At 43.3% G+C, this 27,196-nt stretch overlaps 3 protein-coding genes across 9 annotated transcripts in view; all 3 read left to right on the forward strand.

The window, feature by feature from the left end:
* The window catches only part of VPS33A (VPS33A core subunit of CORVET and HOPS complexes), a 34,118-nt gene extending 24,362 nt beyond the window's left edge, over nt 1-9,756 (forward strand). The window contains exons 11-13 of the mRNA XM_055404527.2: nt 1,345-1,482; nt 5,939-6,107; nt 6,626-9,756. Of these exons, the coding sequence (XP_055260502.1) occupies nt 1,345-1,482; nt 5,939-6,107; nt 6,626-6,807 (489 nt within the window). The 3' untranslated portion in view covers nt 6,808-9,756. The remainder of the gene's footprint in view (nt 1-1,344; nt 1,483-5,938; nt 6,108-6,625) is intronic.
* A 2,295-nt stretch (nt 9,757-12,051) lies between these two features.
* On the forward strand, nt 12,052-12,378 carry LOC148774875 (uncharacterized). The gene has a single exon (XM_088828153.1). The coding sequence runs from the start codon at nt 12,097-12,099 to the stop codon at nt 12,229-12,231; it is 135 nt and encodes a 44-aa protein (XP_088684279.1). The 5' UTR covers nt 12,052-12,096; the 3' UTR covers nt 12,232-12,378.
* A 182-nt stretch (nt 12,379-12,560) lies between these two features.
* DIABLO (diablo IAP-binding mitochondrial protein) lies at nt 12,561-27,048 on the forward strand. Of its 7 annotated transcripts, none has more exons than XR_016035338.1 (7): nt 12,561-12,731; nt 13,599-13,725; nt 17,539-17,670; nt 20,877-20,987; nt 21,178-21,274; nt 22,626-22,696; nt 26,138-26,268. XR_016035338.1 is itself a non-coding variant. In XM_088828149.1 (7 exons), the coding sequence occupies exons 2-7, from the start codon at nt 13,665-13,667 to the stop codon at nt 26,335-26,337; spliced, it is 684 nt and encodes a 227-aa protein (XP_088684275.1). In that variant the 5' UTR covers nt 12,765-13,324; nt 13,599-13,664; the 3' UTR covers nt 26,338-27,048. The 7 variants fall into 7 exon arrangements, 6 of the variants coding, with proteins under 6 accessions (XP_088684274.1, XP_088684276.1, XP_088684277.1 ...); XM_088828149.1 differs by lacking the exons at nt 12,561-12,731; nt 22,626-22,696 and adding exons at nt 12,765-13,324; nt 13,836-13,894 and having other exon boundaries at nt 26,114-27,048; XM_088828148.1 differs by lacking the exon at nt 22,626-22,696 and having other exon boundaries at nt 26,114-27,048.
* The last annotated feature ends 148 nt before the right edge of the window (nt 27,049-27,196 follow it).

The raw sequence follows: 27,196 nt of genomic DNA on the forward strand, positions 1-27,196 counted from the left end.
GAGCATCTAACACACACACACACATATGGTACAAACTGTGACCCCCTCTGCCTCCCCCTCACCCCCATTCCCCTCCCTGGAGGGGACTTACGTGAGCAGTTTGGTTTGTGTGCTTCCAGATCCCCTTCTTTGCATGTGTGTACAAAGAATGTTTACATATACAGACCATGGGGCGAGACCAACTGGATCTGAGTCCCAGCTCTGTTACTCATTAGCTGTGTGACCTTGGGCAAGTTATTTAAAGTTCTCTGTAAAATGGAGATGGGCTTCCCTGGTGGCTCAGAGGTTAAAGCGTCTGCCTCCAATGCGGGAGACCCGGGTTCGATCCCTGGGTCGGGAAGATCCCCTGGAGAAGGAAATGGTAAGCTACTCCAGTATTCTTGCCTGGAGAATCCCATGGATGGAGAAGCCTGGTAGGCTACAGTCCACGGGGTCGCAAAGAGTTGGACACGACTGAGCGACTGAACGGAACGGAACGGAAAATGGAGATAATAGTATCTACCTCATGGGGTTATAGCAAGAATGATTGAGTTAACATATATAAAGCACTTAAGACATGGAAAGTATCATATAAGCATCAGCTTTTATTACTCATTAGATCTCTTTTAATAGAAATAAAATCCTATTATGTGAAGTAGAGTAAGTCTCCTACACACAAACTTTCCAAAAGTTAAACTTTCAAATATGTGACTGTGCATTCCGTCACTGTGAGGCTTAAGAGAAACTGCAGCTTGCTCTCCAATTGTGTTAGTTGGGTACTCAGGCTAACTTTGCTGGACTTAAAAACACGCGCTCAGAGCAAAACTCTTTCATATCTAGAGGACTTACTATATTCTATTTTTTTGTCCTTAAGAATAAATCCAGAAACTTGTTCTTAATCAGGATGTGTAGGTCTGCCTCATTCTGCTTTTAACAGCTAATTATATTCCATATAAAATTATACTATAATTTTTTTGGGGGGGGGCCACGCTGTGGGGGATCTCAGTTGCCTGACCAGGGATCAGACCCCCACCTCCTGCAGTGGAAACATGGGATCTTAACCACTGGACTGCCAGGAAAGTCCAGAATACTATAATTTATTTGATCCTCACTTAAGTTGGGCCTATAAATTCTCGAAACTTTAAAGTGAAAAGTTTAAATCCTTTGAGTGATTCAGTGAGCTGGATTTGTTGTCATGGGCAAGCAGCTTTAGGCCAGACTTCCATCCTGCCCTGCCCTGCGCCCGTGGACAGTCATCGCCTAGATTTTGGTAAAGTGCCCCAGAGTGCTCACCAGTGGGTTTGTTAGAAGTGCTCCTTTTTGAAAGTCACAGAAACCATTTTCCTGATTTGATTTCTCTTGCAGACCTACGGCTATGAGCACATCCTGACCTTGCACAACCTCGAGAAAGCTGGTCTGTTAAAGCTGCAGACAGGGGGCAGAAACAATTACCCCACTATCCGGAAAACGTTACGCCTTTGGATGGATGATGTAAATGAGCAAGTAAGATGTTCCTCTTCAACTCACTGAGAGCTTCCCAGGTGACTCAGTGGTAAAGAAACCGCCTGCCAATGCAGAAGATAATAGGAGACTCAGGTTTGATCCCTGAGTCAGGAGGATCCCCTGGAGGGGGAAATGGCAACTCTCAGTATTCTTGCCTGAAAAATCCCGTGGCCAAAGGAGCCTGGTGGGCTACAGTCCATGGGGTCGCAAACAGTCAGACACCCCCATACACACTTCAACACCTTTGAGTTCCTGTTGGTGGTTTATTGCCATGACATATGCTACTTGATCTATTCATCCGTTTTGCTTTCTAAAGACAGTTTTCTTTTTTTTTTTTTTTAGTGTGTGGATCCTAGCAGAAAACAGTGTTCTTGTACTAAGTAGTTTGATGGAGTTTTATAAAGATGGGGTGGACCAGGAACAGGCAGTGCAGTAGAGAACCACTCACCCCCTCCCATCTGAGGTCTGAGGCCAGGGGTTCCAGAACCAGGAGAGCAGAGCTGTGTGGTGATAAGCCAAGGGACTCAACCAGCCTCTGGCAGCATTGAGAGGGAGTCCTGTCCTCCGTCCATTTTCCAGCTGGTGTGGAGCCTACGGGGCTGCCTCCTGGGCACAGAGCACCAGGTAGCAGGTGGGGAGGGCCAGGCAGGGATCCAGTACAAAAGGAAAGCAGATGGTGAGAAGCAGGGTTCCTCCCACAGCCAGGCCCAGTCTCCACTCAGAACTGATCACTGTAACCAGTTTGTTATGCATCTTCCCAGAAAGATTCTGTGTATAGACAAATATTTTTTTAAATATTTATTGATTGATTTGGCTGCTCCAGGTCTTAATTGTGGCATGTGGGATCTAGTTCCCTGAACAGAGATCGAACACGGGCCCTCTGCATTGGGAGTACAGAGTCTTAGCCACTGGACCATCAGGCAATCCTAGACAAACATTTTTACATAAATGGTGCATATTCTATACCTTGGGTCTTCAAAGTAGGGTGCACTTTGCTTTATATTTGTTTATTCCCATCTTTCTAAATTTCATTTTTCTTATTTTCTTTTTTTGGTTTTTCTTAAGGGGCTTTATTAGACTGCCTCTTGGCACAAAAGCTAACAATTAAACAATCTCGTCTCTCAGTACTAAAATTGGATTGTTTCTTCCCGGTGGGAATATCAGTTTAGTTCAGTTCAGTCGCTCAGTCATGTCGCTACCCCATGAACCACAGCACGCCAGGCCTCCCTGTCCATCACCAACTCCCAGAGTCCACCCAAACCCATGTCCATTGTGTTGGCGATGCCATCCAACCATCTCATCCTCTGTTGTCCCCCTCTCCTCCTGCCCTCAATCTTTCCCAGCATCAGGGTCTTTTCAAATGAGTCAGCTCTCTGCATCAGGTAGCCAAAGTATTGGAGTTTTAGCTTCAACATCAGTCCCTCCGTTGAACTCCTTTTGGATGAACTGGTTGGATTTCCTTGCAGTCCAAGGGACTCTCAAGAGTCTTCTCCAATACCACAGTTCAAAAGCATCAATTCTTCGGCGCTCAGCTTTCTTTATGGTCCAACTCTCACATCCGTACATGACTACTGGAAAAACCATAGCCTTGACTTCAGTTCAGTTCAGTTCAGTTCAGTCGCTCAGTCGTGTCCAACTCTCCGCGACCCCATGAATCACAGCACGCCAGGCCTCCCTGTCCATCACCAACTCCCGGAGTACACTCAAACTCATGTCCACAGAGTCGGTGATGCCATCCAGCCATCTCATTCTCCGTCGTCCCCTTCTCCTCCCCCCCTCAACCTTTCCCAGCATCAGAGTCTTTTCCAGTGAGTCAACTCGTCGCATGAGGTGGCCAAAGTATTGCAGTTTCAGCTTTAGCATCAGTCCCTCCAATGAACACCCAGGATTGATCTCCTTTAGAATGGACTGGTTGGATCTCCTTGCAGTGTAAGGGACTCTCAAGAGTCTTCTCCAACACCACAGTTCAAAAGCATCGATTCTTCGGCGATCAGCCTTCTTCACAGTTCAACTCTCACATCCATACATGACCACGGGAAAAACCATAGCCTTGACTAGACGGACCTTGGTTGGCAAAGTAATGTCTCTGCTTTTTAATATACTATCTAGGTTGGTCATAACTTTCCTTCCAAGGAGCAAGCGTCTTTTAATTTCATGGCTACAATCAGCATCTGCAGTGATTTTGGAGCCCAGAAAAATAAAGTCTGACACTGTTTCCACTGTTTTCCCATCTATTTCCCATGAAGTGATGGGACCAGATGCCATGATCTTTGTTTTCTGAATGTTGAGCTTTAAGCCAACTTTTTCACTCTCCTCTTTCACTTTCATCAAGAGGCTTTTGAGTTCCTCTTCACTTTCTGCCATAAGGGTGGTGTCATCTGCATATCTGAGGTTATTGATATTTCTCCCAGCAATCTTGATTCCAGCTTGTGCTTCCTCCAGCCCAGCGTTCCTCATGATGTACTCTGCATATAAGTTAAATAAGCAGGGTGACAATATAGAGCCTTGACGTACTCCTTTCCCTATTTGGAACCAGTTTGTTGTTCCATGTCCAGTTCTAACTGTTTCTTCCTGACCTGCATACAGATTTCTCAGGAGGCAGGTCAGGTGGTCTGGTATTCCCATCTCTTTCAGAATTTTCCAGTTTATTGTGATCCACACAGTCAAAGGCTTTGGCATGTCAATAAAGCAGAAATAGATGTTTTTCTGGAACTCTCTTGCTTTTTCGATGATCCAGGGATGCTGGCAATTTTATCTCTGGTTCCTCTGCCTTTTCTAAAACCAGCTTGAACATCTGGAATTTCACAGTTCATGTATTGCTGAAGCCTGGCTTGGAGAATTTTGAGCATTACTTCACTAGTGTGTGAGATGAGTGCAATTGTACAGTAGTTTGAGCATTCTTTGGCATTGCCTTTCTTTTGGATTGGAATGACAGCCATAATTCCTGTGTTGTACAATGTAAATCATGTATTAGTTTGGCTCTTCACTACCCTGACCGGCCTGTACCTACCTCACCCATCTACCTCTTACCCTCTCAGCACTCAGGATCTTACTTCCCCGAGCAGGGATGGAACCTGTGCTTCCTGCAGTGGAAGTACAGAGTCTTAATCAATGGATCACCAGGGAAGTCCTCTCCTTCATTCTTTTATATATGTATTTGACTGCATTAGGTGTTAGTTGCTGCATGTGGGATCTTTTACTGTGATGCGTGGGTTTAGTGCCCTGCAGCCTGTGACATCTTAGTTCCCCAGCTAGGAAATAGAACCTGCATCTGCTGCATTGGGAGGTGGATTCTTAACCACTGGATCACCAGAGAAGTCCCCCCTCCTTCATTCAAGTTCTTTTTAATTGCTCCATAGTGGTTTTTCAGTTATATCTTGTTTTATGACTTATTAGAAATTCAAGTCATTTGCAGTCTTTCACTAGTCATACAGTGTTGCATTAATATGTTTGTGCTTTGGTCTTTTCTCCTCTGGAGTACAAGCCCCTCTGTGGGATAAATGCCTGAAAGTAGAATTGACAGGTCCAAGGGTTCTGTTTCTCAGCTAAAGAGTTCCACTTTACCTGCCAAGAAGTTTCTTGCCAAACCAAGTAACAACTTTCCATCTTCAGTACCTAGAGATCCTTTGAGTGACTTTTGAAGGTTTGAGTCGAAAGTGAACCTTTGGAGGGAGTAGTATGGAAACATGTACATTACCATATGGGAGTTGGTGATGGACAGGGAGGCCTGGCGTGCTGTGATTCATGGGGTCGCAAAGAGACAGACACGACTGAGCGACTGAACTGAACTGAAATACATAGCCAGCGGGAATTTGCTATGTGACGCACGGAGCTCAAATCCAATGCTCTGTGACAAATTAGAGGGGTGGGATGGGGTAGGAGAGAGGCTCAAGAGGGAGGAGATGTATGTATACCTATCCAGGTGGTGCTAGTGGTAAAGAACCCACCTGCTAATACAGGAGACTCGGGTTTGATCCCTGGGCCGGGAAGATCCCCTGGAGGAGGAAATGGCAATGCACTCCAGTATTTTTGCCTGGAAAATTCCATGGACAGAGGAGCCTGGCGGGCTCCAGTCCATGGGGTCTCTGAGAGTCAGACTCGACTGAGCATATGCACACTTGGCTGATTCATATTGATGTGTGGCAGAAACACAGTATTGTAAAGCAATTATCCTCCAATTAAAAATACATTACAAAAAAGAAGAAAGTGACCCCTGGGCTGCTAAGAACAGAGCCCAAGCATGAGTAGACTGGAGAAGAATATTTTGATATTAGAGAAAGATATTTCAATATTGCTACCAGATATTTCAGCATTGGAGCAGACTATTTTGGGGCTTTGTGTTTCTACCTTCAAAGCCAAATCAAATAATTTTGCATTACCCCAAAAGCCACAGTTAGGTGGCTCCACTTCTCTGTCTCTTGCTGTACAAGCTTTTTTCTCTTCAATTATTTAACAGAATCCCACGGACATATCATACGTATACAGTGGTTACGCCCCGCTCAGTGTGCGACTGGCCCAGCTGCTTTCCCGGCCTGGCTGGCGGAGTATTGAGGAAGTTCTGCGCATCCTCCCAGGGCCCCACTTTGAGGAACGGCAGCCATTGCCCACAGGACTACAAAAGAAACGTAAGTCCAGGACCCGTATCTACAGATACTCATGCACTGTTTCTGTGGTTTTCACGTTTTAACACACTTGCTTTGTAAAATACATTTGTAAAGGACTTAGGAGTCAGAGTCCAATATGCCGCTTTTGTTAGTTGTAAATTACATTGTAAGCACTGGAACTCATTGCTCCCTCAGGATTAGCAGATTTCAACCTCTGAGTTGAAGATCTCCAAAGTTAGAAAAAACATTGAGATCAAAATCATGGTTCCTGAGTTTCTTGTGAACCGTCTGTACCAAGACATATACGACTTTTCTTAGGAATGATGCAGTTTTTTTAAGAGGTGGGAAGAGAAGCATCAATAATAAATAGTTCTTCCCTGGCAGTCCAGGGGTTAAGACTCTGTGCTTTCCAATGCTGGGGGCGAGAGTTTGATCCCTGGTCAGGAAACTGTGATCCCACATGCTGCACAGCCAAAAATAAATACTAATTTTTAAAAATAATGATAATGATTCTTCATTCTGAAATGTTCAAATTTTAGGTCAACCAGGAGAAAACCGAGTCACTCTGATCTTTTTCCTCGGGGGTGTAACCTTTGCTGAAATTGCTGCCCTGCGATTTCTCTCCCAGCTGGAAGATGGAGGTACAGAATATGTCATCGCCACCACTAAACTAATCAACGGGGCCAGCTGGATAGAGTCACTAATGGAAAAACCTTTCTAGGGCGTTCCAAGTAGACGTACCAATGAACTGCAGAATAAACTGCTCCTTTGAAGAAGTTACTAGAACGGCAGTGCTGTTCCATGGAGAAATAACAACAGGAATGCAGAATTTACTTTGGGGTCAGCTTCTTAAATTAGGCTGTTTTCTCCTTTCAGTTTCTCTTTTTGTGTTCTTAAATTTCTTAAAGAAGAATGGAAGAGACTCAGTGTGTGTAAAAGAAATCCCAGTTTTTAATGTTCTGAGCCCAGGATCTCCATTAGAGACCCCTGGAAATATGAAGGTTGGTGGGGATGGATAATCTATTCAGCCACATAAATGGGGCCAGTTCTTAAGAACGCAGGGACCAACCAGGTAAAAATGAAAATAAAAGTGGAAGTCCAACCCCTAACAAATAGTGCTGAATTTCTTGGAGGTACATCATGCCTAGGGCACTGGCCAAGTGTTAGGGGCCTGGGGCTGGTATCTCAAATCCCTGAGTTTGAGATTGTTTTTTCCTGTAGAACACGGCACCTTACATCCAGTGTCACCAGTCTCTATGTTACCTGGTCAACAGGGCAAGTTTTGGTTCCTTCTGTTTTTGATTCCTCTGCTTCTAAAAAAGCAAAAGGTTTGGAAGAGCTTCTTGCCCCAGAACAGAGTTTATGCTGTCTGTGATCAGCTGAATTGCTGTGGGTCCCCTCCTTATCAAGGGCTTTTTACATTGAGGAAGAATCAGCTTTCTGAGAATGTATTTGAAGATGTGTTCTTAGTGCATGTGTTATTAACTCTTAAGAAATTTCAGTGGTAGGTGCCTTCAGTTTTCTTCCCTGCTCATCGTGAGCCCCACCATCCAGCTGGTTTCCCCACCCCCATCCCGTGAGCAGTGCCAGCTTTGCTTCTTCAGCCTCTGGCAGCTCCCCCTCCCAGGTAAGTGCCACACCTGCTGCCCCAGCAGTCTGCAGCCACTCCTTACACGGCCTCTGGTGTTTGTTTTGCTAGGAAACACCCAGCTCCCTGGTCTGGTGACGTCATCCCCCTCCGGTTCAGCTTGTTGGTGATCCAGGCATCCGGCTGCTACCGTTCCCAGTGGGGACTGCTAGGCTGTGGAAGGGAGGAGGGAAGATGCTGGCGGAGAAGTTGGAAATCTCCCTCCTGCTCTGTCCCAGCATCTGAAAGAGTTAAGGCCAAGAACGGGACTAAATTAATGGTTTTACAGCCCTTGCCCAAGTCTCCAGCAAGATTAGTTGACCGCTCCCCTCTTTGCTGGGCTCCAAAGTCAGTGTCTCTCCCCAGGTGTCATTCTTTTCTCTTAAAAAAAAAATTATTTGGTTCCACTGGGTCTCAGTTGCAGCACTTGGGATCTTCTTCGCTGCAGCATGTGGGATCTAGTTCCCTGACCAGGGATCAAACCCAGGCCCCCTGCATTGAGAGCGCAGAGTCTTAGCCAGCAGATCACCAGGGAAGTCCCCTGAGGTGTCATTTCTGTTGTTAATTAGTACCTGTACATGTTTTCATCTCTTTTTTCTCTAGTGAAATTCTGTTAGCATACGCCATGTTATGAGTGAAGGAGAAATTCTGCATTAAAAAAAAAATCTCTTTTAATGTAAAAATGAGGGGTAGAAGAGGGAATATTTAAAAGATTAACTTCTTGTGAATTTAACTTGGCTTTAACATTCAGTATTTGGAAAGGTCTTAAAGAAAGCAATTCCTGCTTTAGGAATCCTTTCTCGACTCCTTGTTAGCCCAAGGAGATTAGTTTATACCTTCCAGCCCCAGTGGCTCTCAGTCTCAGCTGGTGCAGAGAATAAAATGCACCTTGTCCATCAGTGGTTTTGGCTCCTGGGATTCAATTCAAGTCCAGTCAAGTCCCCTTGGCTGGGGTTTTGTCGTGTGAACAGATGCTCAGTTGTGTCTCATGTGTCTGCATTCACTCATGACTCTCCACTCTCTTGCTCTGAGTATAGTTAGGTCAGCTCCTAAAAATGCATTCAGCATAAGACTTCAAAACCTCAATTGCTTCATTTGTATGCAAATAGAAAGTGGGGGATAATTATATATTATACGCCTTTGTGTAAGTTCACTTAATACTTGAAGCAGTCTTTGTCCCAAAGAAGTGTGCCCTTACTGAGAAAAAGGGTACGTGAATGGTACATTTATTCTTGGAAAGGGTGGATTGTTTACATCATGTCTGGACTTTTTGTCTAGTTGGGTAGACGGTTCTGCAACACCAGCAGTCCTACAAAAAGAAGTCTCCGTAGATAAAGAAGCCTATATAGGCACTATTTTGTGTCCTGCTGTACACTTTTGAATTGTAGCCAAAGAGAAATATTTGAACTGTAGTTTAACTGTGGAGCAAGAGACTAATGGTTAAACGAGGTTTAAAATAGCGCACTTTAAAGTTTTTCTTGTATATTGGAGTATAGCTGATTAACAGTGTTGTGATAGTTTCAGGTGGACAGCAAAGGGACTCAGCCATACATGTATCCATTCTCCCCAAATCCAGGTAACATCACATTTAATTCTTGAAGAGAACTGGGAAGGGAGATTTCCATGTGTTCAGCCACTGTAGCTCTGTCCTCATGACAGGTGGATTATAATTAATCTGACATGCAGTCTGTCTCTTGTTCTCAGTTGTACTGTTTATATTCAGCAGAGCTGAACTCAAAAAAAGGAAATACTTCTTTAAAAAACAAAATACCAGAACAAACTGAGTGCCTAAAGCAGCCAGTAAGAGGGGCTGTGATAAAGATGGCAAGGCAGAGAAATACAGGCACTGCATAGACTATGAATGATAAACAGAATGAATTATACTTCAGAACCTTGTATATATTTCAGTCCTATGGTTTAACAATGACATACTGTAGAAAATAGAGGATGCTTTTTGTCATCCAGCAATCAAAGACAGTACTGTAAAATTTCTGACTCTCTTATTTCTAAATGGATGCATGTGAACTTCAAGCTACATAATGTGTCTCAGCTTCAGTTACTCCATTGCGACATTATTTAGTTGCTAAGTCAGGTCTGACTCTTTGTGACCCCATGGACTGTAGCCCACTAAGCTCCTCTATCCATGGGCTTTTCCCAGGCAAGAATACTGGGTGGCCATTTCCTTCTCCAGGGGTTCTTCCTGACCCAGAGATCAAACCCGTGTCTTCTGCAGTGGCAAGCAGAGTCTATACCGCTGAGCCACCTGGGAAGGCCACTCCGTTGGTATAAAATACCCCAAATTGGGTGGTGACTAGAGTCTACAAAGGCCGGAACACAAAACTGCCTTAAGATATCCATTTGAAGGATGTGCGAGTTAAAGGGAAACAGAATCAGGTCTATTTTAGTAACTTTTTGCATGTTACTTTGGTGTGGGATTAGAATATAAATCTCAGCCATACTTGCCTGTGACTCGGCAGGACACAGCCCTCCAGATGACCAGGTCTCTGTGGGGAGTAATTACTCACTGGCTTCCTGCACGCAGCTTGATAATGTTCCGCTCCTGTTTTCAACCCTGCTGCAGCGGGGCAATGATTTGATAATAAGAGATCCTGATCAAATTAGAGAGCCATTTGGCTTCTGGATGATGATGTTGATAAAAGGGTTGATGTCCACACTGCCTGTTTTTTTTAAAGGTCAAAACATAGTCTTAACTACAAACTACTACAAAAAACAGAGGAATGGGGAGCAGCATAAAGTTTGTACTTTCTTTTCCCTTCATTGTTACATCTGGGAAAGGGTCTGTTCTTCATTGGCTGAAATCCTGACTGGTTCTTTTTACCATACATTTGGCGGAGTTGACATTGGAAGTGGGTACATTGCGAAGGTGTCTATATAATGAATCTCTGAACTGCAACTCTGAATTAGAATCGAGCACTTGAGAGCTCTTGGTTTTCTGAGCTAGTTCTCACACAAATGCTTGAAATTGCATGTTTTAAGACAAAGTTAAAGTTTTTGCTTTAGTTGGGCAGTCATAAGTGAATGTTGTATGTACAGTGGTTCTTCTTGTCTGAGACTCAAGGATGGGGCTGCTCTTTGTTGAAGTTTGTTAGAAAAGAATCTGGACTGTATCCCACCCACAGTGTTTAGAAAAGCCAGGCAGGAGGGCCATGAAATCCCGCCTGTGTACCACTTGCTCAGTGCCTCTAAGTCAGGAGCTTTTGCAGGCAATCTCCAGAGCTGTGTGGGCTGTGATGGTGACACAGGCAGAGGGTGGGCAAGCCTGCCAGCGCCCCGCCTGGTCTGAACTTGCCTGTGCACAGCTCCATGAGAGCTCGGGGACCACGTGGAGATTGTGATTGGTCTCTAGACCACACCTAGTTGGTGAGTGCAGCTGCTGCCTGAAAGTCCCTCAGCTCTGCTGACATCGCTGGAGCGCACACAAGCCTACCTTCACACAGCAGACCGGAGAGGGACTGCGGAGCTGCCACAGTGGAGGATTCGTGGAAACTTTGCTGAGTGAGTGAAATGGGGAGACAGGGAAGTCGGTGGCTGGCACTGAGGGGTGTTGCTGGGCAGGGCAGCAGTGGAGGTAAAGAAGGTTTGTGATTGTTACCATCTGATTCCATCCATGGTGGAAGATAGAGGGCTGGAGTGGATGCCAAGAGCACGATGGGCAAAGAGATAAGTCCAGAGTCAAACTGATACCCACCTCTTGGCCCTCCTTCAATCCTGGCTGGCCAGAAGGGCAAGCATGCCTGGCCACAAAGCAGCGGTCCTCAAACTCTTGTAAATTGATAAGCCTTGGGGCCAGAGAAATTGCAGAAGGGCTGCAGTGAGGGCCCGCTGCTTTCCCCCTACTCAAAAGGATCTCTTTTCCTCTCCCAAGCAGTGCTGACAGCTGGGGCTGCAGCTTGAATGATGGCAAAAAGCAAGCTTTACTCCATCAGCCCATTAGCAACACTCACAACATTAAAAATGCAGGAGGTGGATGGGAGGAGAGGGCTGGAGATGAAGACCAGTGTAGCAGCGGGAGCTGGGAACTCTCCTCTCCAGGCTTCCCTCCTCCGAGCTCAGCTCCATATCAGGAGCCAAAGAATGAGAACGTTCAGTTTAAAAGAACTATATAATGTAAATGCAGACAGTGTCCACGTGGTTGTTACGGAGAAAATCAGCACTTTGGGCTTCCTTAGCCTTAGGGTGTGTTTACTTTTTAGAGGTCCTGGTCTAGCCCCGTGTCCACACTGCCTCTAACAGTGCCGGACTCGGTTGCGCTTGCTTAGTGTCCAGCGGAGGTTGGTCTAGAGAGAGAACCGTCTTCTTGGCGTGCTCAGGGTCTCATGGGCGCCCCCACCCCGCAGGTCCTCGGGCCTCCCGTGTAGGGCGATGCCGACCTCGTCCACCATCCACGTGCTGCAGCTACTGCGAGAGCTGCTGGCCTTCGTGCTCCTCAGCTACACGGTGCTCATCGGGGCGCTGCTGCTGGCCGGTTGGACCACCTACTTCCTGGTGCTGAAGTGACAGCGCCGCCGGCCCGGCTCCCTGCCCCTCCCACCTCCCGCTCCGCACCCGGCCCCAACCACCTGCCCTCCCGGGCGCTGCTTCGCCTCCGACCTCTGTCCTGACCGACCCGCACGGCCAGCCAACGAGAGAACTCTCCACAGGCGAGGACCCGAGACCCTGTCCAATCACCCCTCCCGACGCCCGACTTCACTCGGCTCCCTGTAGTCCAGGGTCCGGTCCGCCCCGCCCCGCCCCACGAGGAAGTTCCGGCGGTTAGGTGTCTGGCAACACGGTTTCTGCCGTTACCTTCAGCCCCGCCCCTTTTATCGTCTGTCCAATCCCGACTGCGCTCTCAGGCGGGGGCGTGGTCATGGGACTGAGCCCTCTCAAGTGGCCGCCGCTCCCCGCCCCCTGCTCGCGAAGTGCCATCACTTCCGGCGTGTGCGCCTGGCGTCCTGCCGCCGCGGAATGGCGGCTCTACGGAGTTGGCTTTCTCGGAGCGTATCCTCGCTTTTCAGGTACCGCTGCGGTCGTGGAGGAGGTCAGGGTCGGACGGAGGGTGGGAACGCTGAGAGCGCCGTAACCAGACTGCGGCCCCAGCGTTGCGGGCTCGCGCTTCGCTTCTCGGCCGAGCGGGTCACGGCGTCCCGCCCCTCCCGGAGGTTTGAGGACGCCCCGCCCTCACTCCAGGTCTGAGGCCTCCAGCCTCCCGGGACAAGCCCGGACTTCGCTTTTTTCTTTGTTCACCTGACAAAAGAGCATTCCCCCACGTCGGGTTGTCTTTTGGGGGCGTCTCGGTCTGCTCGCGAAATGACTTCGGTTGGCCTCTTGAAGTCACAGGGGAGAATTAAGGGCAGAGGCCTGGGCTGGCGGTGTCCTGCCGGAGGGAGTTTTCCCTGAGGGCCGAGGAGTTCCGGAAGTGTTCGGCTTCCAAGCCGGCCTGGTTCCCCTCGCAGCGCCTGCGGGCTCCACGTCGTGTCGCAGGGACCATCAGACCCCTTGCAGCCTAGGCCGGAGGAGGACCAGCGCCAAATCCTGCCTGCAGCAGCGTTTTTATTTGGGCCTTAGTTTTTAAAACGCTTTGAGACCACTATTTACACGTCTACACCTGGTACCTCTTAAACTCCACCACCATCCGCCCTCATTCCCGCGCGGGGGGAGCCGAGTAGCGATGCCTGTTTGTGCGAGTCCAGGCCTTTCTAGTCCGCCGCGCTGCCCACTGCGTCCCATCCCGACTCCCATCCCATGCCTGAAAAGGCACCCTACGTCTTCATTTGGGTTCCAGCCTGGCCCCACTTTGAGTCTCCAACCCCTCCACGTAAATTGAAGAGGTTCTTACAGATGGGTGCTTGTGCCTTATTAAACATATTAAACTTTGTTTCTAGGTACAGACAGTGTGTTCCAGTCGTGGCTAACTTTAAGAAGCGCTGTTTCTCGGAATTGATAAGACCATGGCACAAAACGGTGGCTGTGGGATTTGGGGTCACTCTGTGTGCAGTCCCTATTGCCCAGGTGAGGTACCGTCCTGTCACACTCCGTGTTTTTGGTCTTTGTGTGCTGTGTCCTCTGAAGTCTCAAATAGGCGATGAAGTACCTGACAAGCTCTAATGGTTTTCATCCAGCGCTCTCCCCAGCCCCAGGTGATGGTATGCTGTATCAGCATCGTTTCATGGCTGAGCAGGTATATTAATATCCTCATTTTGATGGTCTCATTTGGTAGAAACTGGTATGTCAAGTTGGTCAAATTGTATAAAGAGGGAAGAAAAGAATGTATTACAGAATAATCTTTTCATTCAAAAAAACTTTATGGAACAACTTATGTGTCATATACAAGAGACAGAGTAAATCAAGATTTCTGCATTTGTAAATCTCACATTCTGGAGAGGAGGAGGAAGAAAAAGTGAAATGAGAAAAACAGATGAGCTCACAGATAGCGGAGGGTCAAAATGTACTTCGACATTTGTACTTTGTGGGCCCTTGTAAGCATTGGAATTTATTATGATAAAGAAGCCACAGGGGATTTTAACATAAGATTGTTATGGTCTGACATGTTTTTTTTTTTAATTTATGTTTAATTGGAGGATAGTTGCTTTACACTGTTGTGTTGGTTTCTCCCATACAACAGTGTGAATCAGCTATAAGTATAGATATATACCTTCCTTCTTCAGCCTCTCTCCCACCTCTGACATAAGTTTTTAAACGTTGTGTGGAACTAAAAAGACCAGTTGGGGTCAAGGCATGAGATGATCGTGGACCTGAATCAGGTGGGGAGAAGCGGGCTGATGGTCAGCAGGTGTTGCTGTTGGGTTAAATGCAAAGTATATAACTTAATTTCCAGTGGTTTTAAAAGGCCTCAGCAACTGAAAGAATGGTGTTGCCAGATACTGGGATGGAGAGGAGTGGGTTTTAGGAGGAAGAAATCTAAGAGTTTGGTTTTGGAAATGAGGTCTAGGTGGAGCTGTCAACTAGACAGCTGATAGGGAAGCGATATCTTATTTTAAAACCATTGGTTATATACTTTTATCAGGAAGAACTAAATAGGAAACCAACAAACATTTTGGCAAAATGTACTTGATACTTAAATATGTGTTTAATCATGACAGCAAGATTAATTCCCTTTTTCATAAGTATTTTCAGCATCTTCTGAGGCTCTCTCTTGAGCCGTTTTCTTTCTGTGCCTTACTCGGCCCTCCTCTCTGCAGACTGGTGAATCTTTAACCTAAAAATGCTTACTTGGACACCAAGTCATTTTCAGTCATAATTAGGACAGCCTTTTCTTTCTTCCTCCAAAAGATTTTTTTGTTTATCCTTTCTAGTTCGTATATTGTTTTTAAACCCTAGTTACCTCACTTAGTTCTAGGTCAGATGCCAGGAGCCTTTGGTTGACAGGAGCCTCAACTCACTCTCCTACAGGAATAGCATTACCACTTCCGTTCTTCAGAGCCTACAGTGGCTCTCTATTCTGTGTCACAAAACTAAAATCCAGAGAACTTCCTCACAGTTCAGCACCAGGCTAGATTCCCAGATAACCCCTGCTTGCATCATATGTATTCTCCTCGTTTCATCTAACCCAGGATACCTGTCCATTCTAATCCTACTTGTCTTCAGACTCAAATCCCAACCCCATGTGTGTGTTTTTTTTTTAACGTATTTATTCATTTTGGCTGTGCTGGGTCTTCGTTGCTGCACTTGGTTTTTCTAGTTTCGGTGAGCAGGGGCTACCCTAGTTGTGTGTAGGCTTCTCACTGCAGTGGCTTCTCATGGAGCACAGGCTCTAGAGCGCAGACTCAGTAGTTGTGACACAGGGGCTTAGTTGCCTCACTGGAATGTGGTTTCTTCCCCAACCAGAGACTGAACTTATGTCCCCTACATTGGCCGGCTGATTCTTAACCACTGGACCACAAGGGAACTGCCCCACCTCTTTTTAAAGCCTTCCTAGTTACTTGTCAGCAATGATCTCCCTTACCTGACCACTTAGGTTGTATATTTTGATATTTGGTGATAACCCATTTGACTCTGCGGAGAAGGCAGTGGCAAGCCACTCCAGTACTCTTGCTTAGAAAATCCCACGGATGGAGGAGCCTGGTAGGCTGCAGTCCGTGGGGTCGCTAAGGGTCAGACACGACTGAGCGACTATACTTTCACTTTTCACTTTCACACATTGGAGAAGGAAATGGCAACCCACTCCAGTGTTCTTGCCTGGAGAATCCCAGGGACGGGGGAGCCTGGTGGGCTTCCGTCTATGGGGTCACACAGAGTCGGACACGACTGAAGTGACTTAGCAGCAGCAGCAGCATTTGGCTCTGAGTCAGCAAAACACAAAGGAAACTGGAGTGAGGAGGTTTGGTTTGGGAAGAGTTACACAACTATTCTGAGCTTCCATTTTCTCATCTTAAAAAAAGACATAATAATACCTGGACTGTTGTGAGGGACAAGTAAATAAGCATTGTAAAATGGAAGGCATTTGATGAAGCCAAAAATAAATAGGCTTTCCTGATGGCTCGGCAGGTAAAGAATCGCCTGCAATGCAGGAGACACAGGAGAACCGGGGTTTGATCCCTGGGTTGGGAAGGTCCCCTGGAGGAGGAAATGGCAACACACTCCAGTATTCTTGCCTAGGAAATCCTGTGGACAGAAGAGTCTGGTGGGCTATAGTCCATGGGGTTGCAAAGAGTCAGACACAACTGAGTATGGTGTAAAAATTTTTTTTTTTTTAATGGAGGGTTTTATGAAGACTCAACTTACCAGAATAAGTCAAAATTAGCTTTTCATGAGCAGAGAGAATATCATTCTTTGCTCTCTAGCTCCTCAATGCAAGTTACGTAATAAATTCTTATGTATTTGATCGAATGAAATATAAGTGTGATAAATATAATTCATGATTTATTCATGTATCTTTTTTTGGCTGCATCAGGTCTTAGTGGTAACACATGAGATCTTTGATCTTTATGGTGGCATGTGAACTCTTAGTTGCCACATGTCGGATCTAGTTCCTGGATCAGGGATCAAAAACCCAGGTCCCCTCCATGTGTTTATGCTCTAAATAGTAAAAAGGAGATAACAGATGATAGAGGGATTGGTTTGTTAGTTCTGGTACAATAAGTCCTCTGCTGAGAGAGAAAAGGGGAGAGTCATCACAGTTGCCAGTATTTAATCAGGGTGGTCACAGCCCCCTTAACTCATGAGCTGGTTATACTGGTTTTTGTTTTTTTCAAATATAACAGCCAAGGTCAGAGGAAAGAGTCTCCCTGCTCACCCCAACCAAGACTGTACAGCTCAATCAAGAGGGATTCGCCCTCTCCAACAGCCGTTTACTTTCTTAAGTGCAGCTTGACTCCTCATCAACTCTGTGAAACCTTTTCTAAACTATTCTTATTTAACATAGATGTGATTGCTCCCTTATGTGCACCCCTCCAGACTTCTTCCATGCCTCCCATGGTACTTGATTGTATTAATTTTCTAGTTCACTCTTAGCTCCAACTCCTCCTCCTCCATCTGAATTCTTTTTAAGATTCTTATCTTTATATCCCAAGCATCTAGCACTGTGGTAATGAATCATAACTTTGTGAAATTTGTGATTATAAGTACTAGTCTTTTATAAAAAGGAATACTTTGCTCTTCGGAGCGGAGAATGATGAATAAAAAAAGTAGGTAGAAAGCATACTGTAGAATCATTTTCATATGTTGTCTTTAATAGCACAAATAAAGCTTTAAAAGAAAAAGTTAACACAGAAGCAGCAGAGTGTAGTTGCAGTGTGGGAATTACATTTTTCCTTTGGCTGTGATCTCAGCTTGGTTAAAAGTATAAATGTTTGTGTCTTTCAGAAACCGGAGCCTCATTCTCTTAGTAACGATACATTAATAAGGAGGGCTGTGTCTTTGGTAACAGATAGCACCTCTACCTTTCTCTCTCAGACCACATATGCATTGATTGAAGCAATCACTGAATATACTAAGGTAAGTGTCTCCTCATTAAGTTTTGATCATCTAAATCCATCGTTAGCAAACTATGGCTCACAGATCAAATGCAGTCTTGCCTGTGTTTGTAGTTTGATTGGAACATGGCCAGGTTCATTTGTTTGTGTGTTGTCTATGACAGCTTTCATGAGTTGAATAGTTGCAAACAGACCACTCTCTGGCCCTTGACCAAAAAAAGTTGCTTTGCAAATCAGTTTACCTGTACCATTTTTCTAGATTGCACATATAAGCAATATTAGGCGATTTTTTTTTTCTCCTTCTGACTTACTTCATTCTGTATGACACCCTCTAGATCCATCCATATCCCTGCAAATGGTGCTATTTCATTCCTTTTTATGTATTCTATTGTATGTATGTACCACATCTTTTTAATCTGTTTCTCCGTTGATGGACATTTAGATTGCTTCCATGTCCTGGCTATTGTAAATAGCGCTGCAGTGAACATTGAGGTGTATGCCTTCTTTTAAATTACGGTTTTCTCTGGATATAGGCCTAAGAGTGGGATTGTTGGGTCATACGGTAGTTCTAGTTTTAGTTTTTTAAGGCACCTCCGTATTGTTCTCCATAGTGGTTGCACCAGTTTATGTTCCCACCATCAGTGTAGGAGGGTTCCCTTTTCTCCACACCCTCTCCAGAGTTTGTTTATAGATTTTTTAAATGCTGGCCATTCTGACAATGAGGTGATACCTCATTGTAGTTTGCATTTCTCTAATTAGTAATGTTGAGCATCTTTTCATGTTCTTCTTGGCCATCTGTATGTCTTTTTGGGAGAAATGTCTATTTAGGTCTGTTGTCCATTTTTTGATGGGGTTGTTTTTTTGATATTGAGCTGCATGAGCCATTTGTATACTTTGGAGATTAATCTCTCGTCAGTTGCTTTGTTTGCAAATATTTTCTCCACGCTGAGGGTTGTCTTTTAGTTTTGTTTATGGTTTCCTTTGCTGTGTAAAAGCTTTAATTAGACCCTATTTATTTTCATTACTCTAGGCAGTGGATCGAGAAAGATCTTGCTGTGATGTATGTCAAAGACTGTTCTGCCTATGTTTTCCTCTGAGCAATTTATAGTATATGGCTTCACATTTAGGTCTTTAATCCATTTTGAGTTTATTTTTTGTGTATGGTGTTAGGGAGTGTTCTCATTCTTTTGCATGTAGCTGTCCTGTTTTCCCAGCTCCAGTTATTAAAGAGACTGTCTTTGTTCCATTGTATATTCTTGTCTTCTTTGTCATAGATTAGGTGGTCATAGTTTTGTGGGCTTATCTCTGAACTTTCTAATCCTATTCCATTAACTATATTTCTGTACCATATTATTTTGATTACTCTAACTGTAGTGCAGTCTGAGGTCAGGGAGCCTGGTTCCTCCAGCCCCATTCTTGTTTCTCAAGATTGCTTTCACTATTTGGGGTTTTTGTGTTTCCATATAAAATGTAAAATTTTTGTTCTAGTTCTGTGAAAATGCTCTTGGCAGTTTGATTGGGATTGCATTGAATCTGGAGGTTGCTTTGGATAGTATGGTCATTTCCACAATACTGATTTTTCCAATCCAGGAACATGGTGTATGTCTGTTATCTGTTTGTGTCATCTTTGATTTCTTTCGTATCTTACATTTTCTGAGTACGGGTCTTTTGCCTTCTTAGGTTTATTGCTAGCTATTTTATTCTTTTTGTTGCAGTGGTAAATGTGATTGTTTCCTTAAATTTTTCTGATCTTGTGTTGTTAGTATATAGGAATGCAAGGGATTTCTGTGTATTAATTTTATATCCTGCAACTTTACCAAATTTATGGATGAGCTCTGATAGTTTTCTGGTAGCACCTTTAGGATTTTCTATGTATAGTATCATGTCATCTGCAAACAGTGACAGTTTTACTTCTTTTCCAATTTGGATTCCTTTTCTTTTTCTTCTCCGATAGCTGTGACTAGGACTTCCAAAACTATGTTGAGTAAATGTGACGAGAATGGACATTCTTGTCTTGTTCCTGATCTCAGAGGAAATGCTTTCAGCTTTTCATCGAGTATGATGTTAGCTGTAGGTTTGTCATATTTGGCCTAATTATTTATTCATTTTAGTTTTATTGAAGTATAGTTGATTTAGTGTTAATTACTGCTGTATAGCAAAGTGATTTAGTTTATATATATATATACACACACATTTAGCATATATATATGTATATACACACATACATTTTTCATTTTCTTTTCCATTATGACTTATCACAGGATAGTGAATTTAGTTCCCTGTGCTATATATAGTAGGACTCTGTTGTTTATCCATTCTCTATATAATGGTTTGCTTCTGCTAATCCCAAACTCCCAATCCATCCCTCACCCACCCATCCTGTCCCCATTGGCAACCAGAAATCTGTTCTCCATATCTGAGTCTGTTCCTTTTTGTAAATAAGTTCATTTGTATCACTTTTTTTTTAGACTCCACGTATATGTGATATATGTCTTTCTCTTTCTAGGTTATTTCACTTAGTATGATCATCCATGTTACTGCAAATGGCATTATTCCATTCTTTTTTGTGGCTGAGTAATATTGTATATCCACATCCTCGTTATCCATTTATCTGTCAGTGGATATTTAGGTTGCTTCCATACGTTTGATACTGTAAATAGGACTGCTGTAGACATAGGGATGCATATATCTTTTTAAATTAGTTTTGCTGATCCTCATTCAATGTAGGGTCCCTGCAGATGGGACACTTACCCTCAGAGAAGGGGCTGTGGTTGGCCTCACTGTCCAGGAACCCTTTTTAAAAGAAAAATATTAAATATAGCAGCTCATTATATAAGACAGGGGGAGCATACTAATCTGGTTCAGATGGGGCTACCAGCAACACCAGGGGCTTCTGGGTGAGGATAGTTTGGAAGGCACTGATCTAATAGAGTATATGGATTATCAGACTCATTTAAAGTAATATATAGGTTTCTTTACCTTCAGAGTTTTCCATCTGCATTTTGTTCTCTTTATCTGTCTGAATTACTAACAAGATTTTAAAACACAAAAGTTAACAAGAGATATTGATATCCTAAAGATAACACCTTTACTTCATACATTGATGAGGTTCAATGAGACAGAAGGACTGAACAGCCAGTTTGCAGCAGTGGGACTTCCATCACATTGAGATGTAAGTCTCACCCTAATACGCCTCACTTATTTTACTAATTTGTTCTGTATTTGTAGGCTGTTTATACCTTAATTTCTCTGTACCGACAATACACAAGTTTACTTGGGAAAATGAATTCACAGGAGGAAGATGAAGTGTGGCAGGTGATCATAGGAGCCAGAGTTGAGGTAAGCAGAGAGTTACTTGGATTATTCTGTGTTAGTGCTCCTACCTCATTGTGGTATCTAAATTATTAAATGAAGGTGTTTTACCAGTAACTGTTCTCTCAAACTGCTATTGAACTGAAGAAGTCCATTTAAATGTACTTAATACTAATGAAGAGTCATGTTGTCTGAAGCACTTTTGTTTAATTTATAGATGACTTCAAAACAGCAAGAGTACCTGAAGCTGGAAACCACCTGGATGACTGCAATTAGTCTTTCAGAGATGGCAGCAGAAGCTGCCTACCAAACTGGTAGGTTAAAGTTTTTACTGTAGAGGTGCTGTTGGCGTTTTCATCTAGCCGAAAAATGAGGGATACTGTGGCTCTTACTTTGTGAGAAAATGTTCACATTTCCAGCATATTAATCAATATTGTTTTCATTTACACAAAGAAAAAATTAATACCCCTGTAGACCAGACCAATAGAAGGTGGTATCTAGAAAATGAAAAATAATAAAACTGTCAGTTGGAAATTTTGATTGCTTCCAAATAGTTAAGGATTTTACTTTTTAGTAACCCAGATAATCTGAATATTATCTGTATCTCAGGCTTTGTGGTAAACATTTTATAGATACTTTTAATCCCTGCAGTTCTGTTAAAGTAGGAGTTGTTATCATTCCCACTTTACAGATGAAGAAACTGGCAGATAGAGGGGGTTAAATAATTCACCGAGCATGCTGTGCTACCCAGTAAGTAAGCAAACTGGGATTCAGCAAGTTAGGTCAAATCCTAAAGCCTTTGTCCCTGGTAGCCAGGGCATCATCGTCTCTGCCTTGATGCCTCCCAGTATAGAGTGGTGCCCCATTCACCGTTCATTCGGGGGTTTTTTAACCATCACTGTCCATCCAGTGGGCTTGAGGTTGAATGATTTTCTAATGTATTTTGAGGGAAATCTTCATTTGACATCTTACCTGAATGGTCCCAAACTATGTCAACATAAAAATTCTTAAACTGGTTTGTTAAAATGTTTTTGTTTTCTGAAATCTTAAAGATGTAAAAGATGTTTTAAGTAAATACAGAAAGAATTCTTAGTTAACTAATGCCCAAGGAATCAAGAGAGTCTGCAAACAGGACTGGAATGAAGAACAAAACAACAGAAGCATAAAACAGCATTAGTGACACACCAGAGATGGGAGCAGGGTTTCCAGGTACAATGAAGAGGGAGACTTGCTGAGAACATCGCCAGGCAGCTTTCACCACTCACTAGGCCAGCTTAAGATCTAGCAGGAAAAAGAGGGAAAGTAAACTACAAGCATCATCTAAGAAAAAGACATTTTCCCAGAACTGACTGAAAGGGCTCACAAAGGTTCTGAACAGAATTTAAAATATAAGTGTATCTCACATGGCAAAAAAATATTCAGAATGTAAAATGTACAAAGAAAAATCCTAAAAACTATAAGAAAAAATAGAATACTTATAAAGGAAGTATATGTGTGTGTGTGTTAGTTTTTCAGTTGTGTGCAACTCTTTGTGACCCCATGGACTGTAACCCACCATGCTCTGTCCATGGAATTCTCCAGGCAAGAATGCTGGGTGGGTAGCCATTCTTCTCCAGGCGATTTTCCCAATCCAGGGGTCAAACCCATTGGTCTCTTGCATTGCAGGCAGATTCTTTACCTTCTGAGCCATAAGATAAGCCCCAGAGGAAGGACATCTGCAACCCCTAAGATACAAGGTGATAATAACCATTCAAATATCATTAAAATGTAAGAGTGAAAGACCTTTCTACAAAGACTCAAGGTTTACCGGCTGCATATACTTTCTGGAAAAAGTGTTTTTCAAAAAATTAGAAGCACCTGAGATACAAAAATAATGAACAGAATTTAGTGCAACTTGTCAGAAGCTCTGAATGTTGAATTTTTAAGTAATCAAATCAGTTTGGGAAAGCAGTGAAAGCATGGTAAGCTTCATTGTTTGTTTGGCTTAACATTAGACATTGTTAAACACGTCAAGAAGAAGTGTTGGGGGAAGGGACAAAGAATAAATTCAGTTAAGGCTAACGGTTGAAGAAATAAAGCCTGTTAGTTAGAAAATGAAAAAGGAACACATTCAACCATCAGTAATCTCAATAAAGAATAAATTTACTTATTAAATGATACTTTGTATTAAAAAATAATTCTAGCTAAAACTGTTTACAGAGGCACATCTAAAATAACACATAGGAAGATTGGGTATTTTAAGAAGATAAATTTATCAAAAAGCTGAGCAAAAAGGTGACAGAGCAGTGTTAGAAGAGGGATTCAAGACAGAAAGCATTAAAAGGGACAGAAGAGTTTATCAAGACATCACTCTTGAAATGTGTGCCTAATAAGGCAAATCTGATTTACACGAAATTGAGCTTGATACCTATCTCAGGCTCACAGGTCAAAACGTAAAAAAAGCGATTAGGTGTTGGAACAGGATGATTTTTTTTTAAAGCCTAACCAAATACATATACTGAATACAAAATGTTGCCTTCCCCTCCCCCCAAAAAAACTCTTCAAATAGTATATAAACATGTACAAAAATTGATTTTTATGTCAAGTGACAAAGACTCAGAAAGTTACTTGATATCCCCTTGCTCACCAAAAATAAAAATGGAAATTTAACTTGCACAACTCAAATATTAAAAAAAAAACCCTGATTTAAAAATGGACAGAAGACCTGAACAATTTTCCAAAGACGTATAGATGGCCAACAGGTGCATGAAATGATACACAATGTTGCTAAGCATCAGGGAAATGCAAATCAAAACTATGAGATATCACCTCACACCTGTCAGCATGGCTATTATCAAAAAGGATCATAAATAACAAATGTTGGTGAGAATGTGGAAAAAAGGGAATTGATTCATGGGGTCGCGGAGAGTCGGACACAACTGAGCGACTGAACTGAATACACTGTTGGATATGATGTAAAACAGTGTACCAACTGTGGTAAACAGTGTTGTGGTTCCTCAAAAATAAACCTACACACCTATGGTCAACTAATCTATGACAAAGGGGGCAAGAATATGCAGTGGAGAAAAGACAGTCACTTCAAGAAGTGGTGCTGGGAAAATGACATCTACAAGTAAATGAATGAAATTAGAACAATCCCTAACACCATACTCAAAAATAACCTCAAAATGGATTTAAAGACCTAAATGTAAGGCTGGATATGATAGAACTCTTATAGGAAAACACAGAACACACTCTGACATAAATTGTAGCAATGTCTTTTTTGATCCACCTCCTAGAATAATGAAAATAAAAACAAATGGGACCTAATTAGACATAAAAGCTTTTGCATAGCAAAGGAACTCATAAACAAAAAGAAAACCCTCAGTGTGGGAGAAAATACTTGCAAATGAAGCAACCCACAAAGGATTAATCTCCGAAATATACAAACAACTCATACAACAACAAAAAAACTCAATCAAAAAATGGGCAGAACAGTCAAATAGATATTTCTCCAAAGAAGAAATACATAGGGCCAATAGCACATGAAAAGATGCTCAGCTTCACTAATTAGAGAAATACAAATCAAAACTGCAGTGAGAGGTCACTTCACACCAGCCATCATCAAAAAATTACAAACAATAAATGCTGAAAGGGTAAAGGGAACCCTCCTACACTGTTGGTGGGAAAGAAAAATTGTTACAACCACTGTGGAGAATAGTATGGCGGTTCCTTAAAAAACTAAAAATAGGACTACCATATGATCCAGCAATCCCACTCTTGGGTATATATCCTAAGAAAACCATAATTCAAAAAAATACAGGCACACCAATATTGACTATAGCACCACTTATAATAGGTAAGGTGTTGAAGCAACCAAACTATCCGTCAACAGGAGTGGATAAAGAAGATGTGGTACATACTGGGCTTCCCTGGTGGCTCAGTGGTAGAGAATCTGCTTGTATTACTGAATCACGTTGCTGTGCAGCAGTATTTAAGACATTGTAAATCAACTATACTTCAATAAAAATAAATTTTAAAATCTTATGTACATATAGTGAAAAAAACCAAAAACCTATCAACATTTAATTCACTACTTAAGGTTATCTACAGTAGATTTAAGGAGAAAAGCCACCTCTGTAATCATATCAATGTATGCCCCAAGAAGCTTCAGTAAAATGTAGTGTCCATTTGTGATTTAAATCTAAATTAAGTACAATTATAGTTTTCCTAACATGATAAAAGTAGCCGTACATCATAGTGAAATATGAGAAACATTTCCATCAATATCAGAAATGAGGGTGCCTGCTGTTCTCCACTACCTTTCAGCATTGTACTAAAGGTTCTTTTCAATGCAGTAAGATAGAAAAGAACTGCTCAAGTGTTCTGTAGGTGAATTAAATATGCACATCTATATGGGCTTCTTTGGTGGCTCAGCTGGTAAAGAATCCACCTGCAATTCAGGAGACCTGGATTCTATCCCTGAGTTGGGAAGATCCCCTGGAGAAGGGAACGGCTACCCACTCCAGTATTCTGGCCTGGAGAGTTCCATGGACTGTGTAGTCCATGTGGTCACAGAGAGGCATACACGACTGAGCGACTTTCAGTTTCATATGACGAAATACACTAGCAACAGGCATCAATAAAATTACAGCACTCAAAAATAAAACTGCAAAACATGTTCAGTAAATACCATTTGTGCCATTATGTCAATTTAGAGTCAGTTTTTTCCAGTGTATTCCATGTGAATACAGTAACTTTTAAAAGATTAATTGGCCTTAGTGGTTCATGAATTGAACAGCAGCCCATCTAGTATTAATTAGTAGATGAAATGTTACTTTATAGTAACATTTTAAAGGATGGAAAGATGCTCTTTAAATTTCCAAAAGATAAAGCTTTGACAGTTTTGTCAGTGATATCTTCATTTGTCAAGTAGAAATGTGTTACTTGAATACAGTTTAAAAAATTAAAATCTTAAAACACCTATACTAAGAGCTGCGCAGCTATAAAGATTGTGGGAATTACATTTGATAATTATGACGACTGCTGATAGCTGGAGGAAAATGCCAGGGTTTTGACAATAGGAAAACAGACCTGCATATGGAGGTAGAAGGTTCTCTACTCTGCGGGGAGGGCTCAGGTACAAACCCCAGGCTTTCCTTGTGTCCACTCAGCATCAATGGCCCATCTCCCGGCAGGCGCAGACCAGGCCTCTATAACGGCCAGGAGTCACATTCAGCTGGTGAAATCGCAGGTGCAGGAGGTTCGCCAGCTTTCCCAGAAGGCGGAAACCAAGTTGGCAGAGGCACAGACAGAAGAACTCCGACAGAAAACCCAGGAGGATGGGAACGAGAGGGCCGAGCCAGAGGAGCAGGAGGCGTACCTGCGTGAGGATTGAGGGCCCACACTGCTGCCGGCTCAGCCTGGGGAAGGCAAGGGCAGATGCCACCCGGCCCCGGGTTAGCACAGCTTCCTCTGCACAGAGGGGCAGTGGCAAGTCCTGCCCGGGCCCATCAGACCAGAGGTCGTCGTGAGCTGTGAGTGCCTGACCCCTGTCCCCACCGTCTCAGGCTTGTACTGGACCTGGGTCTTAGCCCATGGGCACTGCACCCTATTTTAACATTTCAACTCACTCAGCAAAGTTGCCCTCTCACCCACCCATGGATCTTTTCACCTCCCACCCAGAGCATTTCACCAACCTGGCCAGAGAGAGGGGGCCTTCTCTGTCATATCCACAAGTTCAGTAGCTGTTTAACCTCAGTTTTCCCATCTTATTTACATTTTCTAATATGATTCAGTATTTGCTCCCTCCATAGGGGCATGAGTTTGGGGGGAAAGGGGAGACTGTCCTGTTTATAAGATTTCTTTGTGTTGAGTGTTTCAAACGCCTTCTGTGACCTGGCCCCAGTGCCCTGTAAGGATATCTCAGGCTGAGGAGCCAAAAATCCATTGTTCTTAAGGGACTGAATATGGAGTGTTTACCTGGTGCTCACAACGGGACTTACTCCAACACACACTTCTCATTTCCTTTTTTGCTTGGAGTTTCTCTATTGTATCTGAAGGAAAATAATTTCTTTTGCATTTAAAAAAGAAAATGTTTCTTTGTGTCTTTTGGAGTCCTGTGCAGTGGCCCTCCTTTGCCCGCTGTCCTCCCGCCCCCCACCAGACTACAAGAGCCCTAAGGGCTCCAGGATGCCCGGTGCCTCATGGAGTTCTGGCAACATTTGCCATGCTTTGTCCATTTAACACATATTGGT

Source organism: Moschus berezovskii, chromosome 19 (assembly GCF_049115385.1).
Source record: "Moschus berezovskii isolate FMDL1 chromosome 19, NW_MosBer_1.0, whole genome shotgun sequence".
NCBI classification, from domain to species: Eukaryota; Metazoa; Chordata; class Mammalia; order Artiodactyla; family Moschidae; genus Moschus; species Moschus berezovskii.

Excerpts from the sequence above, each read along its gene's own strand:
- LOC148774875 (XM_088828153.1), top strand. The coding sequence starts at position 12,097 with ATGCCGACCTCGTCCACCATCCACGTGCTGCAGCTACTGCGAGAGCTG.
- DIABLO (XM_088828148.1), top strand. The coding sequence starts at position 12,682 with ATGGCGGCTCTACGGAGTTGGCTTTCTCGGAGCGTATCCTCGCTTTTC. Across the intron at positions 13,726-17,538 it reads GTGCAGTCCCTATTGCCCAG|AAACCGGAGCCTCATTCTCT; the intron begins GTGAGGTACCGT and ends TGTGTCTTTCAG. Across the intron at positions 21,275-26,113 it reads AGAAGCTGCCTACCAAACTG|CATCAATGGCCCATCTCCCG; the intron begins GTAGGTTAAAGT and ends GTGTCCACTCAG.